The 22,080-nt window shown below is 37.9% G+C and overlaps 1 protein-coding gene across 1 annotated transcript; it reads right to left on the bottom strand.

The window, feature by feature from the left end:
* Positions 1–10,812: 10,812 nt before the first annotated feature.
* LOC149794810 (uncharacterized) lies at positions 10,813–18,241 on the bottom strand. The gene is made up of 2 exons (XM_089964458.1): positions 17,878–18,241; positions 10,813–17,559 (listed from the first exon to the last, which is right to left on the bottom strand). Exon 2 carries the CDS (start codon positions 17,125–17,127, stop codon positions 15,988–15,990), a length of 1,140 nt encoding a protein of 379 aa, XP_089820584.1. The 5' UTR covers positions 17,128–17,559; positions 17,878–18,241; the 3' UTR covers positions 10,813–15,987.
* Positions 18,242–22,080: the final 3,839 nt, after the last annotated feature.

The raw sequence follows: 22,080 nt of genomic DNA, 5'->3' as shown, positions 1-22,080 counted from the left end.
TATCATGAGATTAATCCCAGTTATCGAGATGTTTTGTTTATTATGAAAAACGCGTCACCCCCCGACTGGTTTACATTTCAAGACAGGAATACCATGTATTGGTATTTTAGGGACGAGAAAACTCCTGGATCGGTCTCGACGGCCGAAATTAATTTAAATGATATCGATAGGTTTTTTATCGAGATTAATCGTATTTACCAATCACAACTAGAACAGCTACGGGAAACAAAAGCACAAAAACACGTTAAGGTGTTAAATCAACTTATATCAGACATGGAATATATCAATGAACGAATCGTCGGGGTAATATCCGCTAGCAGAACTAATGATAAACAAAAATTCCTAACCGAGTATAATATCGCAGAAGCCGATTTACCCGATTTTAAGTTTCCAAGATACAACGCGCCAGAACTAAGAAAGTCTCTTAATGATTTTATCAGTCCATCAACTTATATCCTCAGACACGATAACGGGGATGATGGTAGGCATATTGCTCCATACAACGTAAATATCGCATCGGTGATAGCAATCAATCTAGTGTGTGATGTTATCGAAGGGAGTTACCAGGTAGATACCAATCAATCAAATCAAGCTCAACAGGGATATATCCTTTATTCATTTTCACCAACAGCCCCTCCGGGATTTTTAATCGTTGAGAATCCGATTAATCCGGTCTATATGCGATGCCATGATCGGTTTTTAACGAGAATTAATTTTAAACTCACCGATCAGTCAAATAACCTAATTGATCTGCAGGAGGAGGAGTTAGTGATCACTCTGTTTGTAAGATCATTGTAAATAACCACTTAGCAGCAGAGGGGGCGATGACATCGACGCGGTCGTCGATGTGCTTACCGGACGCTGACGACGCTGGGGATCGGCACGCAGAAGGTGTTAATTAAACCAAATGACGTCACCATCGTGTAAGATGGACCGACGTCGTTTTTTTTTTACCAGGCGCTGACGACACTAGATCGTTGAGTGCAGAAAGTATTAATTAAGCAAAATAACGATTGGACAAAATGTCCGATTCGCCCCCTCTGCTGCTTACGACGCATTCCACAAGGAAGTTGAAAAAAGGGTAAAACCAAAAAAAGGAAAAGGATACCCTGTTGGTAAAGAATCCTACGGCGTTACCTGTCCTGGTAGTGTTCTCAGTGATATATCACGGCTAGAGGTACTAATAGGAGGAAAACGAGCCGGAAATAACTCTCCGGAAATAATCAATGAGGCCGCTGATATTTGCAAGCGTTTATTTGCGGGCGGTATTATGGACATTAATGCATATCGAACGCTCATAGACGAACTCGTGGATGATTAAAAAAATTATAAAATTATAAAATTATAAAATTATCGTTTTTGTTAAATTTTGACCGTTTTTTGACTGTTTTTGGCCATTTTTTGACTGTTTTTGACCGTTTTTTGACTGTTTTTGGCCATTTTTTGACTGTTTTTGGCCATTTTTTGACTGTTTTTTGCCATTTTTTGAGGGCCAAAACCCCAGGAAATCATTTAGAGAAAATCGATGTTTTTGCTGAAAAATCGAAAAAAAACGACTATAGGCAACAAAAAATGACCAAAAATGACCAAAAATCAAGAAAAAACCAGAAAAAAACCGGATTTTTATCGAGGGCAAAAACCCAAGGAAATTTTGATAAAATTTATTCCGGTTTTCCACACGGCGGTGGGGAAGGGGGTGGTGATCACAATCACTAATTGAAAAACTGGTGTTTTTATAATAAGGATGATCATACACTACAACCACGATAAACCAGTACTCGTCTACGTGGTAAACTCGCGATTACCTGTTTACCGCGCGTACTATGGAGATGGTCTCGGTAGCACCACTGCGGGGTTATTTACAAGAATGGCTCCAAAAGTAGCGCCGTTAGCCAAACAATTAGGAATGAAGGCTATTGATGTTATTCGTGATAAGGGTATTAGTGCTATTGGAGACGTTGCCGGAAAGGCGCTTTCAGCCGCGCGGGACAAACTAATGTCGTTGGTGAGAAGAAAAAAACAAAAACCACCGGTGATGCCATCAACGACGGTGATGCCTGCAAATGTCAGTAAAGTAATAAATAACGCCGTGGAAGAAAAACTAGAGTCGTTGGCGGCTCAGTCGTCCACCAACGCGCCCATAAACGCAATAGCGGGGGAGTGGTCTTAAACAGAATTCAAAGAATTTACGACGAAAAAATCGCAATTGAAAACATCAACATGATAAATAATAAAATGTTTGCGCGAACCGCTGATCCCGCGTTTGATATGGATGCCCCAGTGCGCAGGGATGATTCTGTCCGTGATTATCAATATTATTCTTATTATGCAGCGCAACCCGACCTACGATCGCGAATTGAACTTCAAGTCCAAGATACCAGTAAATATTTTTTGCCGTGTGAAGCGTTTATCGAAATTGAGGGAGAACTCGTGACAAATGCCGCCGATAATGCACCATACGCAGATGACGATCGTGTTCGAGTTGGCTTCGTTAACAACGGTATCATGGCGTTATTTGAGAGCGCCAGATATCTTATTGACGAGCGAGAAATTGAGTCAATAGAACGCGAGGTTGATGTTGCAACGACGATAATTGGGTTAGCGAGATATTCGGATGATTATACAAGATCGGCGGGTCCATCTATGATGTTTGCGAAGGACTCCGCCGATAACGCTGACCATTTTCAGTACATCAACGTGCTGGTGGAAAAAGATACCGCAGTTGACCAGGTTGAAGCAACCAATCCAGATCGCAGAGCAAAACCAGGCGCTAATTTCAATATTATAAAAAGTCTTAACGATAATTACAATATGGGATTCGCAGCACGAATATTGATGCTAAAAAGACCACGCCGACAGTTTTCATGCGCGATTCCACTCCATCACATATTTGGATTCTGCAGAAATGTCAGGAGGGTTATCTATGGGGCCAAGCATACAATCGCGCTGACGCGAAGGGGCGATGATAACAATGCAATATGGCGTGCTGCTGGCGTCGCTGCCGGTAAAGTCATTTTAACTAAAATGGCATTGTGGATGCCGGTGCTGACTCCATCAGTTACCACGGAAGCACGATTGTTAGCATTTATGGAACAGGGAGGAAAATCGTTGTTGAGTTGGCTAGCGGTAACAACTGATGCTAAAGAGGATAACGTCGCCGATACGTTTACATGGCACTTGGCATCAAAACAGGGTGTTTCAGCCCCGCGTCATATTTTTATAGCGCTACAGAATAGGGAACGATTGGGCAGTCAAGAACGCAGCCATATGATATTTGATCAATTAGGAGTCAAGGATGTTTCGCTGAGAATAAACGGACAACAGGAACCATCCGAGGATATACAGCTTAATTACGGCGACAACCATATCGCACGTGTGTATCATCGATTGCTGTCATATATGGGTCGTGATCAAAACGTCGACACTGGTTTGCAAATATCACAACTTGATTTTAAAAAGCTGTATCCGATTTATTATTTTTCGTTGGAAAATCTTGATTTAACGAGACAATCCGTCGTTGATATACACTTCCGAGCTCGTATAGCCCCGGCTGGTGTTAATTATAGAGCGGTTGCTGTCATTCTCAGCGATAAATCAATGCTGCTAGAAGGTGTTGGCGGACGAATGAGAATCATTGATGCACCAGTGGAAAACATGTAACTGAAAGCACAAACGCGTTTACAATAAAATGTCGTATAGTGTCGTCAGTGTAGAGTTGACTGATGGTCAAGTCAAGAAATTACGATCAAAGTCGGCTAAACAATGCGGAACCACAATAACGCTGAAGCCGTCACAGATGGCAGGTGGTAATCATAAGATATCGTTGACGGCGCGTCAAATAAAACATTTCAATGATGCGATGAAGAATAAAAAGGGTGTTCAAATAGATTTTTCAGCCGCAGCGATTAAAAACATGGAAAAGACCGGTGGGATATTTCCGCTGTTAGCCGCGATTCCGGCATTGATTGCCGCGGCCGCACCAGCAGTGGCTAAGGCGGCAGCGTTAGGAGCCTTTGGTACCGCGGCGGGAATGGCATTGAAGAAGGCAACCGGGAAAGGCTACAAAAAAAACGACCCGTAGCCGGAAAGGGTCTAAGACTACCGGGAACCCCGTATTCATGGTACTCGGGAAAGGGTCTAAGACTACCGGGAACCGTTTATTAACGCAGGAGTCAATGACTCCCATGTCTAATTTTGATTTAATAGACGCCGCAAACGCGTTAGCGATAAAAAACTTCAGAGGTGTTTTTATGAGGGATCAATTACCGGCGGCACCAAGGAATACTGAAACCGGTATAATTAACCTCGATGGGTCCTCCGGAGCGGGAACTCATTGGGTTGCGTACGCGATTGATCCGCGTGCAATCGTCTATTTTGATTCATACGGGTTAGCCCCACCAAACGAATTCATGCGGTATATCCAGGCGTGTTCAGCCCGGGCGTGTTCAGCCCGGGTTTTTTATTCCACGCTGCCAACACAGCAGTTAAGTGACCCACCGATATGCGGCCGTGAGGTATTGAACGTACTTGCGGCGATTTCATCATCGCAAAAACCACCTCATGTGGTTGTAAACGAATACACTAGTGGGGTCGTAGAGGCCCGGCGGGTTAATTAGAAACGCCGTTTTTTTTACAATAACGATGATTGATATTTGGGGACGACCGGTTTCGGCGCTGAAAGAATCCACGGAAACGCTCGCCACCGATGACATAAAAAAACTAATTGAGGATGAAATCGCTGATACGTTGAATTTAACAAGTGTTGACCCAGGTGAAATAGTTGTATTTCAAGACCGCCAGGGTAAATTGAAATCCAGTAATGTGTCGTTGGATGACGTTTTAATACGACAGCGTGATGCCGCCGAGGACGCTATCGCGTTGTATACCAGCGACGGACGACTCAAACCGGGTGAACATCTATCGACGATAACATTAGTCAAAGACGGTTGTATAAGGTTGGATAGATCGGTGTCCGAACTTGACGCGCAGGTGAAAAAATCTGCCACCGAGGTGAAAAAATCTATCACCGATATACAGCTCACTACCGCTAGTTTTTTCGGGACCCCGACGGTAACCGAACCGAATATTACAACAATAAGGAATACTATTTTGGATTTTGCAACGCTGTCGGGCCAATTTTACACGTTACGAAAAAATGTTAACAGGATCGATGACAACTTTGATAAATTTTTTGGTAAAAAAAATACCAAGCTGGATGAAATCACAACAACTATAAATGATATCACTGCGTATGGACAGGAAATAGGAACAATCAAACTTGATGTTGCAACGAACAGAAATGGTGTAGACGTGCATGAACGGGAAATAGAAATAATCGGCGCTAATGTTGCAACGATCATAAATAATGTAGACTCGCATGGACGGAAAATAGAAACAATTAAAACTGATGTTACAACGATCATAAATAATGTAGACTCGCATACACAGGAAATAAGAACAATCAAAACTGATATTGAAGCGAACAAAAAGGATGTAGACGCGCATACACAGGAAATAGGAACAATCAAAACTGATATTGAAGCGAACAAAAAAAATATAGACGCGTATTGGCGGGGAATAGGAATAATCAAAACTGATGTTGCAGCGAACAAAAAAGGTATAGACGTGCATACATATGAAATAGGAACAATCAAACTTGATGTTGCAGCGAACAAAAAAAGTATAACCGAGAATACACGGGAAATAGAAACAATCAAAACTAATGTTGCAGCGAGCAAGAATAATATGGACGCGAATTTGCTGAGAATGGAAATAATTAGAACTGATGTTGAAGCGATTAAAGACGGACTACCGAGAGTAGCAGAGCAATTCGAAAAAATAAAAACCCCTCATGAAAACATCATCAACACAGTATACACAATTCGGCATGGATCATTCGATTGGACTCCTACACAGAATACAGTAAATATTACCGCAACTGTTAAGGGCATTTATCGATTGACACTGGTTTCAATAATGCAGTTTAATATATTATCGTCGAGTTCATCCGGGTTTAACAATACAATATCAACAATTATAGACAAGAACGCAACTGAACAGTTTACAATTTATGCCGTTGATGGAAATTTAGCCGGGGCAAACATCACATGGTATGTGGAATTTGTAGCGAATCTAATTAATTAAAAACATTAGCTCTTTTAAAATAAAAATGACCACCAGGGTAATTGAATCAGAGGTATCACCGACGTCACATCAATATCGATTCGATACCGCAAAAGAGTTCTCCGCGAACTTGAAAACGCTTTCCGAACAATACCGTACAAAAGTAAAAAAAATACCGCAGAAAAATAACCACCATCGACGCGGTCGTGTACTCGGTGTCGGGTATAGTAGCCGGTACCGGTGTTATTTTATCCACGGTGACCACGATAGCCCCGATCGCTGTTCCAATCGCTATCTCCGCGATGACAACAATTGCTGGAGTCGCCAACGCAATCACTAAAAAGATATCATCGTGTTTTCAGAAAAAACTCGACGAGTATACAGTAAAACATCAAATAGTATCCGACGCGTACTCGAAATTATCCGGGTTGATCTCGTTATCGATTGATAATTTGTTCATATCCGATGTTGAATTCTCCACGATGGTCCAGTTGTATAGCTCCGCGATGTCAAAAATCGAGGATTTTTAACTGGAAGCCGGAACCACCTGGTTGTTGAAATTAGACACTAAAAACAACGAATAATAATAATGTCGCTGAACCCCGAAGGGTTTCAGTTGCTTCAACGGATCGCGGAGAACACTACTCCGGTACAAACAAATATGATATCGATAACGTCAACGAAACCCGAATTCAGTGTGAACTTCCCATCGCCGGTTCCAGTGAAGGAAATAGCGCTGACAAAATTGCGAATATATCACAGTTGGCCTAATATTCGAGCGGACGCATTTAACGGACAACAACCTAATAACTCGCTGGTTTTTGCACGGACAAATAAACCCGATGGGACCCCAGACTGGGAGGAGGTTACAATACCAACTGGGTCATACCAAATAGAACAAATCAATAAAGAATTTCAACGCAGGATAAAATCGATCACAGGAAAAGAATCAAAAATCGCTATTACGGTTCATGAACCGACGTTATCGTCGACGATTGAAATAAGCACACCGGGGTATATGGTTGATATTTATAACAGTTCAATAAGAACCATACTAGGATGGCCTGAGAATCCACCTCATGAAATCCCCGCGGACACGCAGTCGTATCATGAGATTAATCCCAGTTATCGAGATAAATTATCTGTTATGAAAAACGCGGTATTACCCAGTATATTTGCATTTCAAGACAGGAATAACATGCAATGGTATTTTCAGTATGGGGAAACTCCTGAATTGCGCACCACATTCGCAATTAGTTTAAGGAATATCACTGATATGTTTGCCGAGATTAATCATTATTACCAATTACAACTAGAACAGCTACGGGAAACAAAAGAACGAAAACACGTTGAGGTGTTAAATCAACTTATATCAGACATGGAATATATTAATAAACGAATCGTTGAGATAATATCTGCTAACAGCAATGATAATAAACAAAAATTCCTAACCGAGTTTAATATCACAGAAGCCGATTTACCCGATTTAAAGGTTCCAGGATACAACGCGCCAGAACTAAGAAAGTCTCTTAATGATTTTCTCGGTCCATCAACTTATATCCTCAAACACGATAACGGAGATGATGGTAGGCATATTGCTCCATACAACGTAAATATCGCATCGGTGATAGCGATTAATCTAGTGTGTGATGTTATCGAAGGGAGTTACCAGGTGGATACCAAGCAATCAAATCAGGCTCAACAGGGGTATATCCTTTATTCGTTTTCACCAACAGCCCCTCCGGGATTTTTAATCGTTGAGAGTCCAATTAATCCGGTCTATATGCGATGCCATGATCGGTTTTTAACGAGAATTAATTTTAGAATTACCGATCAGTCAAATAACCTAATTGACCTACAAGAGGAGGAGTTGGTGATCACTCTGTTTGTAAGATCATAGCAGCAGGGGGGGGGGGGGGCGATGACATCGACGCGGTCGTCGCTGTGTTTACCGGACGCTGACGACGCTGGGATCGGCGCGCAGAAGGTATCAATTAAACTAAATGACGTCCGGACAATTGTCGATTTGGCCCCTCGACGATGACAACGACGACGACGTCGTTTTTTTTTTACCAGGCGCTGACGACACCGGATCCGCTGAGTGCAGAAAGTATTAATTAAGCCAAATGACGATTGGACAAAATGTCGGATTCGCCCCCCCTGCTGCTGAACGTGGCGAAATGTGCTGCGAGAACATCCACAAAATTCACACTGTTACAGATATATCCATGCTTAGATATAAAGAGCCACACTAACATACATACGTACAAACGTACGTTCTTGCTTTCGTATATAAATACTCAGCTATACGAGTACATGTATACATAAATACAGACGTTCTCAAATAAAACATACGTATGTAAGTACATGCATACATACATACATACATACATAGATACATACACATACATACATACATACATACATACATACATACATACATACATACATACATACATACATACATACATACATACATGCATGAAAAGAAAACACCCCCATCAACTATACCAGTTATCCAACTTGATATCAGAAAGAGAAGATAGAACGTTTGACTGATCAATATGGTCATTCTCCGCCCCCTACCCCCCCCCATTTCAATATAGATTTTAAATTACAGTACGAGACATAGGTTATGGACCCATATGTATGTTCATCTCTGGAATGATGAGGTGGTGTTTATATTTATTCATTTAGTAATGACAAATGCTGCTAACTGTATGCCTTGAACAATAATCTTTATTGTTCTAGAGCATATCACCTCCATTTTAGTTCTCTCTCTCTCTCTCTCTCCTTTCCCTGATGGAGCCCCTGCTGTTGTGTAAAATGGGTCATCTTTCTTTTTGCGGTGGTAACCAAGTAAATATGTAAACATATTACTAGTTCTCGACAATACCGTCAGCGCAAATATCAGCGAAATGTTTAAATATTTGTTTAACATCCTCTTTTTAAAAAAAAAATGATCAAAGTTATTTTGAAGTTTTCAACTATATATTACCGTAATATTGTCCCCATGAGTTAACTCTTTAGAGAATATCTATGTCGCCTGTGATGTCTTGAACTGCGTAAGTAGTATTAAGCAACTTTTTGTATAATTATGATCCGATTTAAATTCAATATACATTGAAGTCGGATACAGTATGAATAGAAATTTGTGGCCAATATCTGAGTAATGTCTACCACAATAATACAGCAATCTGATCATTGGTTTTAATTTAGTCATATTATTAGATAAGAGATAGATATCAGGACCTAGGATCTATACAATGTGCTATTGAAGACAGCAAGTAAGTCTTTTTCGTCTATACTATGTTGGTAAAGAAAAAAAATAGAAGCGAAAACGAAACAGCACCTGGCCACATATATGTGACGCAAAATTTCGTTCAATATGTCATTTTGTTTACGCATTTACTGTAAATCTCAGATACCATCATAAGATATTGTTGTCGTAATCACACACACACACACACACACACACACACACACACACATCGCTCGTGCACAGACACAATAAATCATTAGATATATTTTACTCTTTCTAAGTCAATGACAGACAAAAGATTTAATTTTATTCTTAAGAAGTGTTTATTCATGTAAGCACATAAACGACCGTTCATTGTGAAACAAAAATACTGCTGTGGCGAGGAAAATGCATTTCTACAATAAAAAGCAGGAACTACTTTCATCCACAAAGCATGATGCGATCACGAAATGATTTTGTTTTTAGGGACCATATAACCATCCTGCACTTAGATTAACAGAATATATGTTGGGGTTTGGACAGAGACATGGAAATCCTGGTCGCTGGGTTACATTATTTGTCTTCCTACGAGGCATCGACTCGAAAGGAGACAAATAATATAACCCCATTGACTGGGATTTCCTTGTCTTGGTACAAAAACCGACATATATTGTTTTCCTGGCCCAATATTTTCCAACTAAATTAAAATAGCACAGAACCCTGGCAATTTAATTATCAGATTCAAAACACATGTAATATTTTTGCTTCTCACTCTATATGAAGGTCATCACGTTTTGTACTCTTTTTTGAAAATCTGAATAATTATCTGAATAATTATCTACCTATATATGCCGATCTTAAAAAGGGGAAAAAAATAAAGAAAAAGTTATAATTGTTAAATGTTGGACGTATTGCGCAATTATAGTCCCGAGCCACGTGTTTTTGTTATTCCAAATACATGTACTGCGCGTTGAGACTAATATGTTAATGATGTCAAAGGGATGACCTGTTGACCCTAAGTACACAAGTCATAAACATGACAACATTATTACTGGATGTCATATTCAATTGATTATATATATATATATATATATATATATATATATATATATATATATATATATATATATATATATATATATATATATATATATATATATATATATATATATATATATATATATATATATATATATATATATATATATATATATATATATTTGTTGTTGTTGGATTTTACAACAACTCCGTCAGGTACAGTAGAAGACATCAAGGGTTTCTTGATGAAAGTAGTTCCAAGCACGTGGACACCATGACTGAGACGATAGGTCTGAGATAACCAGACAGATATAGAAAGTAAGGTTAGCAAAACGACTAGATTTCTCTGCCGCATGAGTGAGAAAATAAAACATTGTACAACTTGATGTGAACAAACAAGTCAATAATAGTTTACAAAAGCAAAGATGTATATTTGGCGTATTATTTCATGACACAATAGGCAAGAAAATTGTTGTTCATATTATAGCATGTTGCCAACAAAAAGCGATCGTACGGTTTACAAATCTAAATATGTCTGTTATAAAATTAATACACTAAAGAGGCGTATTAATTTAGGACGGACTTCTTTAGTAGTATCCAAAGCCCTATAGTCATCACTATGTCCATCGGTCCATCCGGCTGTCTGTCACTATATAATTTCGTTTCCGCAACATAACCATACTGGGAATTCTTGGATTTTAACCGAATTTGGTATGCAGCTTTGTTCCGATGAAGCCTTAGGAAGGATTTGAGTTCCAGCTTTCTCTGCCATTTTTCACCGGAACTATAGCACATAAATGCCTATCTCCCTTTTGTTTTCCAACGATTATTGGGCTTTTTTTTTTTCAAGTTTGGAATGCACCTATGCATTGAGAATGCTTTGAAAATTAGTTCAATTTGCAGCGTTGCAAGACATCGTTTACAGGAGTTAGGCTCCCTGGTTCGCCATTTGTGTGACTTTGGCTTCTGCAGGTAACTTGGCCAAGATTTGTTGAACCTCGACCACTTTTGTTATGGAACTTTATATTGAAGAACAAGTTGGATTTCCAGTATTGTACGACACTGTTTTGTGTCTTATAACCGGTCCTTTCGATTTTGGTTTTCGCAGCATACACTTACCAATTTTTGTTAGATTTCAGTCAAATTACGTATGGGACTTAATACATAATTATGCCCACTCATCCCACCTACCCCTCTCCGATTGCCCGTTTCTCCAGACTTTGCTCTATGCGGCATAAAGTTACCCAAATTTGTTAGATTCAACCAAAAATTTGGTATAGGACTTTATTGATGAGTCATTTAATAGGTCTCTATGTGTTGAAGAAATAGCCGCTTAAGAAAAAATTTGATTTTAATGCTTGGATGTAACATAGAAAGGAATTGTTTACACATGTTGAGACACTAAAAAGTAAATCCTTCACGAGCTACATTCAAATGACAGAAAGTAAAATGAATGAACTGTATAAAACACTGTGCTAAAGAGAACAAAATAATGACAACATTTTCATACTTAATGCAAAGCTGGTAAAATAAGAAACTGTATAGGTTGTGACAAATGAAAAACTTAAAACATTATTGAACACTTTACTGGCAAAAATACACCAAATGGTTTACTGTTAGACCTAGGTTCATGAAGAATTCGATTCCTTTTTTATATTTGCAAACTGGCCAGTTGATTGTATCGTGATCACTATTACAATTTGTTCCACATTAGTAATAAAGTTTGTTTCCTAATATTTAAGTGCTCAGAGTTAAGTGAATTTATATTGCAAACTAAATAGTCATTAAAGTACGTTGAGCAGAAAAACGCAAGTGAAAGAATAACGAAATCCTTGAAGATTGCAATTAGTGTAACAGATCTAATAAAGGTCACCTTTTACAGCTGTTTATGAGATAATTACACTAATAATCTAAAACATGAGGAGTCATCGGTGGATCTATAGTTAGAACGACAGACTCGTAATCCAATAATTTCATATTCAATACCCTCACATGTCTGCATTTTATCGACTGGGTATAACCAATATTCTGTTGAAGTACCTTTAAAAATCGACCAAACTCTAGCATAAGGAAACATATTTTAACATTTTATTTCTTAATAAATATACTTTATGTCATTATTAACTGCTGAAATTTGTCAGTTTATTTTTTACATTAAAATTTGGTTTCTAAATCCCTTTTTCTAAATTAGATATTCATGTTTCCTGATTAATGCATTCTTACCCCTAAGTTCCAGAAAGTTTCTAAGTGCTATTACTCATTTGCCAAGGCTGCCATTCACTCACCCATCTCTGACCGGTAACTAATGGACCAATCGAACAAAAGTGTTGCCCTCTACTCATCAGCATATCCATCTCTAGTACATATATAAAGAAAACTTGTTTCTTTCAGAAAATTCTTAAATTGATTGAAACAAGATTAATACTCATGCTATGAAACTATTCTGAACAGGGAACGAAAAATGTCGAAATTATAACAAATTGGATAGGTATATACTATGTAATACATTCTGTACACGTTTAGGTCGGGCAAATACGTGATACCAACCCAGTCAAATAACTGATGCACACCTAGCTGACCATTGACTTTTGTCATGATACTATGGTTAATTAGCAGATGCCACCCGCGGTCGATGGGTCAATTTTCTGCTTTATACCTCCGATTCGTATCCTTATCTATAATTCTCTACACAGCTGATAGTGCCTTCAAGTTCATTCCATGGGACTATTTCTGTATTTCGAAGAAATCTGACATAAAAAAGATTGATGGAAAATATGCTAATTTTAAAAATGTCCAATAACGTTTTGATGGTTGATGGTTCTTAAAGTAACTTTCAGCAATGTATTTGGCCATATCATTCTAAGGAAAAGATAACTACGTGTATTTTCCATTGGTACGTCAAGTAACTGATAAATCTGTTGTAAAGTGCATTATTGGGAAAGATTTGATATTGAAAAGATGTAAAAATTTACTCATTCATACCGAAACGTTTCGTATGTATGTCTTCACTTACTGAGAATGTAAATGTTGATGTATTTATCTTTGCGTGTGACAATTTCAAGAAAAATGTAAACAGTCCCTGTAATGAATTGTCATAAACTGCTCTGGGATTAATGTAAATAAATTATATAAACAAAGTAAAATAAATAGTCCTTTGTTTAAAAAAAATACGATAGCTAAAAAGCTCTCCACTGATCTCTCATTAGTATAGGCAACAGCAAACTAAATAACAACAAATGTATGTACGTTACATGTATGCGTTGATCTGTTTGGACTCGTACGAACTTGGACCCAGTTTTCCGAATGTTACAAGCAATGTCCCCCTGGAACTAATGCCAAATTCCTAAATGTAGTCAAATTCAGCAGTAAAAGTGACACAGACAAAATCCCAAAGCATTATTAACTTCGCTCGACACATTCTGTAAAAATGTCACGTAGAGTTAAACAATCACACATTGTTTGACACGACTGAACTCTTCCCCACCCCCTTTTAAGAATAGATAGATCTGTTCATAATATCAACGCCCGCGTGAAAACATGCGCCGATCTATCAGGTAGCTGTTTAGGTAATAAAAATGTTTGCGCGGCCATTCCCACAACGCCATTAAACGGCGAGATTGTAGCTGATACGAATTTCGATATGCCGATATTGATGTAGATGATTATCGTTATTAAAAAAATTGCAAGTAGGTAATAATGTATAAAATATATAGCAACTACTACTGATATATATTATCCGCGGACCTGGGTTCGAATCTCCGTAGAGTACGAATTAAAAATTCTCTAACCAGTATATTTTGTATTAAAAATATTAATTTTGCCTACTATTATCAAGCATTCTTCTATAGGAATCCAGGGATAGCACTTTCTGTTCTGTCTGGTGTATATTTATAATTCTCTATAATTTATTCTATATACCTTGATTTCTTTCATAGGAATCGGGAATGACTGTGTATATACATTAGAATTCATTAAAAGGTCGTCATGCGAGTGTGTCTGCTATACACGAGTGCTTATAACACCGATTCAGTAACACCATTATTTTGGTGATCTGTGCTTAGTCGTGAGGGAATATGGGCTCATATATGCAGGCAAGGCAATGGGTGATGTTTATCCGCTGACATTGGTTCGAATCTCCGTAGAGTACGAATTAAAATTTCTCCAACCTCTATGATAGCATTATCTGCATTAAAAATTTTAATTATGCCTGCTATTATCAAGCATTCTTCTATAGGAATCCAGGGATAGCACTTTAGGTTCTGTCTGGTGTATATTTATCTCTCTCTCTCTCTCTCTCTCTCTCTCTCTATATATATATATATATATATATATATATATATATATATATATATATATATATATATATATATATATATATATATATATATCCCAAATTGATTGAATATATTTTTGAAGAAACTCAAGTAAATACTTCATACAAGGCAAAATTGATGGCATGCAGGTCGTGTTTACTTTTGATATATGTACGAATCGCAAAAACGGCCTGCACAACACAAACATTACCTTACAACATAAACATTACCTTACATTACGTATTTGCTTACGGTGTGGTTTCTTCATAAGTATATTTAACCGATTCGGTATTCTTACGTAATCAATCGGGTTTCAACTCTCAGGAAAGTCTAATTTTTTTCGCGTCAGTCAATATGAAAACCATTTTAACAATTTCAGCATGTTACGTGCCTACAGAATACACGTTTTACTCTCGTGCGGGGTAGTCTCACTCAAATCTTGTGCATTATAATAAACGTGCATAGCCTCTAAGCGAACCTTTGCGAATTGGTTACTAACTTTCTAAACTGTCTAAATTTAGAGAAAGGTACATTTTTTGTCAATTTGTAAATAATGCATTAACTTATTCGCTACTTATTTAACAATAATGATCACGCACGATTTGCATAATTCTGAAATTTTTTTTGTAAAGAAATCAAACCCTTATGTTGTTAAAAGTCTTTCATCTTTTTCCCGCAGAAAGTTGGACATCAGCAACCTTTAACTGACTGCAGTATCATTGATTGTCACTGCACTCGAGTCTATTTTTTTTATTTACGAAACTGATTCCTCATATTAAGATCAGATTGATTTATTGTCCTTAATCGTCAATTTATTGTCCCTAATCGTCAATTTATTGCCCTTGATCGTCGAATTTTAGCCCATGTGACAAGAAATAGAAGAGAAATATAAAATGTAATCATCCTGGATAGCTTCAAGCACCAAACCAGTTGTTACGTCAACTATAAACCTCTTCGGATCATTGAAGTTTCACCCTGAAATTTGAAGATGTGGGATCCAATCCGTAAGTTAAAAGTGCCATTTGCACGTGGGTTATATATATATATATATATATATATATATATATATATATATATATATATATATATATATATATATATATATATATATATATATATATATATATATATATAACAATATTCAAATTACAATACCCTTAACAACAAGAATTTTAAACCCTCGGTTTCATAGAAATACATGGACACAGGTAAAAAGTCTCCAACTGACAATTAGCTAAATATTTTTTAGACAAACTGTGTCCTATCATTAACCTATCTATTACTGTTTTTTTGCCATCTATACTCAGCCATTGGGTCATCTTCCCCTGTAGGGTAGGTTTGGATTAAAGGCGTTCTGTAATGACGATCGGGTCGCTCGTAGTTTGCTTGTGAATCAGCTGTATTGTACCGAAAGCCCCTGGTTTCCACGTCTGGCTGGCGATCGTAAGACTGCAAATGATGGGGTTTGCTGGTGTAGGGCGGGGCCGTCAATATATGTGGCTCCTGATGCACCATTGGGATGGCGTGAATGGCGTATTCGCCATTTCTAGCCACGATTTTAACACGGGTCTGCGCGTAATGTCCATATGTTTTCATAAGTTCTTTTATAATAAAATCTGGAAATTTCGGAAACGTAGGAGTTCCATGACCTAAACTTAAGCTCTTCAGCCGACCGAATTCCAATGTTCCTTCTACTTCGAAGTCCGTGTAATAGTCTTGATTTCTAGCATTGCTCATACCTGGGAATCGATGTCCATCTGGGGGACCCGGCAGAATTTCCCCATTGGGGCCATAAAAAATATGTTTCTCATTCGGGTTTGAGTATGGTATTCCGTACGTGCCATTTGGAACATTATTTCCGTAGCTATTGCCATACGAATGTACATCCGGTTGAAACACTTGGGGTTGTGGTGCTGATTGTGGATGACCCATTTGGGCGTACTGCGCAGGCCCATAATTATACTGACCCGGTGGGGAGCTATACTGTGGTGCGTTGGTGTACTGCGCATGTTGCCCGTTCAGCGGCTGTGCTATATCGTCCAATGTGGAGTACGGTGGGTGTGGTGATGGGGGACCTTGGTGGGGTTTTGGGAAATCTCTAAAATCTTTCCAGTCCGTCGCAATGTTTGAATTGGGATGTTTATGGTATCCTCCTCTTCTATTGTCCGAATCAAAATACTCTATGTCTGCTGTATAGCGCCTACGTCCTCCTGCATACTGACCTCCGTGACCCTCGCTTGCGGGATAATGACTAAAAGAAGCTGCAGTAGTTTGGAAATCGCGAGATGGCATGTGGTATTGGTGTACCGGAATTAGTGAATCAACGGCCGGGGCTTTAGACGATCCCACCTCAACGGCAGGGAGCTGAATCAGAGGTCTGTTGCCGAATTTTGTAGATACAACGTGCGACATTTCGGCCGCTAACGTTAGGTGTCCACTTTTCCTGTTCCACTTCGGCTTTATTTATTTGTTTTATCCTCTACCGACAAAATTAATGTTTAAGACCTTTCTGTCACAAAAGGTTTTTATGATTTATTGTAACAATAATTACATCCATTTGACAACTTTGGCATGGAACATAATACACATCATGGCAATTTTTTATTCACTTTGCATCCAAGAAGGAACATTTTATGTTCGAACGACTTTAAGCACAAATAAAATCATTGGCATTAGGTAGGCACAACTGAATCACATCAAACACCATAAGTTGACATTCAGTTCAATGAAAAGACTTCTCACTTTTTACAACAAAATCGAACACGTTCCACCACGACGAACTTTTGTTTACCTCTCGATTTAAGATAAATAAGTTATCCCTTTCTTTAATGCGATGGCTTCCTCCTGAAATGAGATGAAATCTCTATGAATCGCGCTTTTCTTTCAAAATGGAGGCAGGCACAACATTCTGTAACCATAACAACCTTTTATCATCTTAAACCATATATGTTTAAGACAATTTTTGTTTTAAAATTCACAAGTTATAAATGGTTTCTCGAACCAATACGAAGTGATTGAGGCAAATTATGAATGGCTTCTCGAACCAATACAAGGTGATTGAGGCAAGTATGAATGGTTTCTCGAACCAATACGAAGTGAGTGAGGCAAACACAACGTATAATACTCAAAACTTCACAATGAATAGCAATTTTAACAACTTACCGATTTATTGGAAGCTAACTGAATTAAAGTACATCCACATGTCAACCTTTACTCCGAAAATATCGAGATACTCGCTCCAGTCTATGGCTGAGTCCAAGCAAATAAGCAATACACGTTTATTCATATGACCGCACATGTAGACAAATATCTCCAACAAGCGAGTCACTCAATAACCTATCACAAATTTAATAGTCATCCGTTGGTTGTCTACAAGCCTAATGTCTTGCATAGGAAATATTGGAAATCAAGTTTTAAATATAAATGTTGCATTAGACATTCCAATACGAGCAGATGACGACATTCCTAGGTTGTTTAGGTGCTCAAGCAGCGTTGATCAATATCAGCTGAAATATGCCTTTCCCAATTCACCTGTGTAGAAACATCTAGAATAACACTTCATTACTGTCGCCTAACCTGATCTCTACCTATGAAATCAATCATCCCAAAATTTCAATACCCCAAGCCGTTTTGCCCCCATACAGAATATTGATGAAAATAGATCCACAACAAACAACGAGGGTTGTATTGAAAACCACTGAGAGAAATCGCGGTAGTATTCATTACTTTTCAATGTGAACTTAAAAGGGTAAGATTTCATGAAAGGAGCAGAGTGCATGGAATAAAAACTAAATAAGAACGTCAGTGATTCGACAGCTAAATGAAATGGCTCCCTTTTAATACACAAGAAAGCTAGTCACTACTTTATTTTTGTTCTTTTAATTTTGTTCCTTGTACATTTTTCTGCTTCAGTTGAATTTCAAGTGAAAAGATTTCGGAATATATTGAGAAGATTTGGCTGGAGTTCAAACTGTTGGGTGACATTTGTCAGAAGAAAAAAAAAACCGACAGGATCTTAAAATTTAGATAATTGTTAAAACATGTTATATTTTCGTGTATTTTAAGCTTGCATAGCTCTGTATTCAAGCACAGCGAGTTGTTTAATACACACTGCACAACTACAAATATCAACAAAACAAAAGTGATAGCAACATTTTGGGTAACTAAATGGAACTTTCAGACAAATGCATGTCACGCAGTATATAAGAAAAAACTTAAAAACTGTACCCACTGATAATGGTTGTTATAAAAAGGAAAGTATATATCCCGTAGGAGGGGGTTAAAGAGCCTAAAGTTTTCTTTGTTTTGATATCTGAATGAAGGGGCTTGATTTCAGTTTAAGATTACAAAATCGCGTAACATGTATATCACAAAGAAGACTGCTATTTTTTATAGCTTTTTTTCTCTTGTTGAACTTGATAGGTAAATTATAAAAATGACAACATGGTCACTTTTTCACTTTTTAATAAATAAAACATGTTTAAAATTGTCAGGAACACAGTTTCAGAAAATGTGCAAACGGACACCGTGAAAATTTATTTGTGTATTTCAACGGCATGCAAAGTTAGTGCACATTGTGCTATTTCATGTGTCATATAGAAGCACTCATTTTCATCAAACGTCAGAGTTTAGCTATTAGTAATACAATGTATATGAGTAAGTAATGTGGGGCGATATGGCCGCTAACTGGAAATAACACGATGCCGTAGGTTTAAAGATATGGGTGTATACAGCAACAAGAAAAATGCTAATGTTAGACAGGTGTAACAATATGGGTCTACATAGCCTCCCCCCCCCCCAAGAAAAAAGCGGCTAATGTTAAAATATCTATAGGTTTAACATTATATGTCATGGTAGCTTCAAGGGAAAACAAGTGATCTCGTGTTTGAACGGATATGATCAACGCATCGAACTACTTGTATCACCAAAAATGATTAATATATAGCATTGTAATAATAATTAAAAAATGGTTGACGCGTGGATCTACTAATACGACATGATCAAAATAAGAAATTTGCAAACAAGTATGATTAATATGTGGTTCATCAACTTGTATGATGGGCGTGTTATTTATTTACACTCATAATGCCACTGAATTAGATTTTCACACATATAGTGACATTAAATTAGATTCATAAAAATGGCGTGTATTATGTTAATTATCTCGTGGTATCCAGTTGACGATCATAGAACATGTCCGATTCCAGACCTCCTGTCCAATGGTGAAGGAACGATCTGGCATGGTCTACCATTCTGATCCTGTCGAAGGATCCCTCGAGAACTACCTAATTCAGCAGACCCGTGGGCAATAGCCATTGGCCCCTTGTATTGAATAAACCAGTTCCGTCCTTTAGACCCGAGTATGATGACTCCCCCTGATTACCGGTAGCTAGAAATGATGATCCGTGTAATACAAGAGAAACGGTTAAGTACGAATACAACGATATATATTACGCATGTGGCGCACGTGAAATGACTAGTTACTCGTTAAATTATTTCATAAGAACTGCTGTAGGAGATTATTATTATCTCACGAATCGGTATCCGGAAAAATAGTCATACTAGATTATAAAAACTCGAACACTGCTCGTCATTTAGAGCATGCAACATACAGCTGAATTCAACTTATCTGTTCAGCTATATAAAAAAAATGGCGGACATGAATCAAACTTCCATCGAATCATATGACGTTATGTGACATAGATCAGACTCATTAAATTAAGAATAATTTCCGAAACATTCAATCAATAAATAATTCTATCTCCTAGAATGAACAGCAAGAAAGTGTAACTTTTTATTTCCATATACCTCTACAGCTGAAGGCTGCGTCCGTATAGTGGACAGTTTCTTGACAAGACTCGTATGTATTGTGTCGATACTGAGAATTTTCGGCTACAAATACCCTGGTTGCAGTCAAATCTAAGGCCTGACAACCCGAGGTAATGTGGTTACTCACCGATGGTATAACGTGGCAAACTGACACCCGGTATTTTTTTATACGGAGAATAATTAACGGGGGGGGGGATTTTTCTACGGAGAATGGTGACCGGGGGTAAGGTTCCTACGACATAGGGATCCGTTTTCTACGTAGAAAAGTTACCCCTTCCTCAGTGACCAATAAAACTTCGACCCCTTCACGTTGTAAAATGACTCCCTGTAAGATACAGACCCCCTTTCAGATTTTTCCTTTTTTTTTAAACATTGAAATATAATTGCTTTTATAGGTTATTTATTATATGTTTCTTCTTCAAACATTTTGTCTAATGCTGTCAGTAATAATCAAGGGCATCGAATTAACTGATCCAAGTAGTGAAGTGGGGCACCCTAGCGACAATGGGAATTAGCATTACAGACCCCCCCCCCCCCGGGTCACTCTAGCGATAATGGAAATTTAACATGGGGAAAAATCATGGGTCACTCTAGCAACAAGGGAAATTAACATGGGAATAAATCGTGGGTCTGTTTAGCGACAAGGGAAATTAAGATGGGGAAAATTGTTGGGTCACTCTAGCGACAAGGGAAATTGAACATGGGGAATTGATCGTGGGACTGTTTAGGGACTAGGGAAAATGGAACAGGGTCGGGACCCTATTTTAAAAAAATAAAAAAAAATAAAAAAGGGGTAGGCAATTGAAAGTCTATCTCTTTTCGAGAGATTGGAGTGGCCCTGAAAAGGGCCTTTGGTTTTCTTCTTCTTCTCTAATTTCTTCTATTTCTCCACCAGCTTCTTATTTTCTGTCCTACACTTTTTCTCTTCTTTTCTTCCTCCTTTTTCTTCTTTTTCTCTTCTTTCTGCTTCTCCTCCTCTTCTTTCTTCCTCTTCTCATTTTCTTCTTCTTTTTCAATTTTTTTCGTTCCATTCTTTCATTCTTATCCTTTCCTCTTCATCCTCCTTCTCCTCTTTTATTTCTTTCATCAGAGCACTGATCATGTCCTTTACTTTTCTTAAATTGTTGATCTCCATCTTCACTCGATGGGGACTATAAGAATAGTGATCCTCGTTTAGCCTAATTAACATTTCCTCCATCATACCCAAATTGTCCAGGACGTCTTGCAATGTTTTCATTTTATCAAGTTGGTTTGAAGCCATCTTCTTTTTATTCTCTGTAGAATGGTTTAAACGACGAATATTATGGGTTCTTATATGAAAAGCGCGGACGTGATGGAAAACATCCCCTTAAAGCACAAAAGTTATATTACCTAGATATCACTTAAAACGTGCGGACGTGATGGAAAACATCCCCCTAAAGTTAGTTAGTTAGTTGGATTATAGTGGTTTTCGTTCTTTTGAACATGTACCACTTTTTTATTCACGCACTGCGTGATTTTTAATTACTCCTGGGGGAAGGAAAAGGAGCCTCATCC

This window comes from Sinohyriopsis cumingii, chromosome 7 (genome assembly GCF_028554795.1).
Source record: "Sinohyriopsis cumingii isolate HCF-2022 chromosome 7, ASM2855479v2, whole genome shotgun sequence".
NCBI lineage: Eukaryota > Metazoa > Mollusca > Bivalvia > Unionida > Unionidae > Sinohyriopsis > Sinohyriopsis cumingii.
This window is presented reverse-complemented; position numbering and strand designations above follow the sequence as displayed.

Bases quoted from the DNA above. Each gene is read 5' to 3' on its own strand.
- LOC149794810 (XM_089964458.1), bottom strand. From the start codon at position 17,127: ATGTCGCACGTTGTATCTACAAAATTCGGCAACAGACCTCTGATTCAG.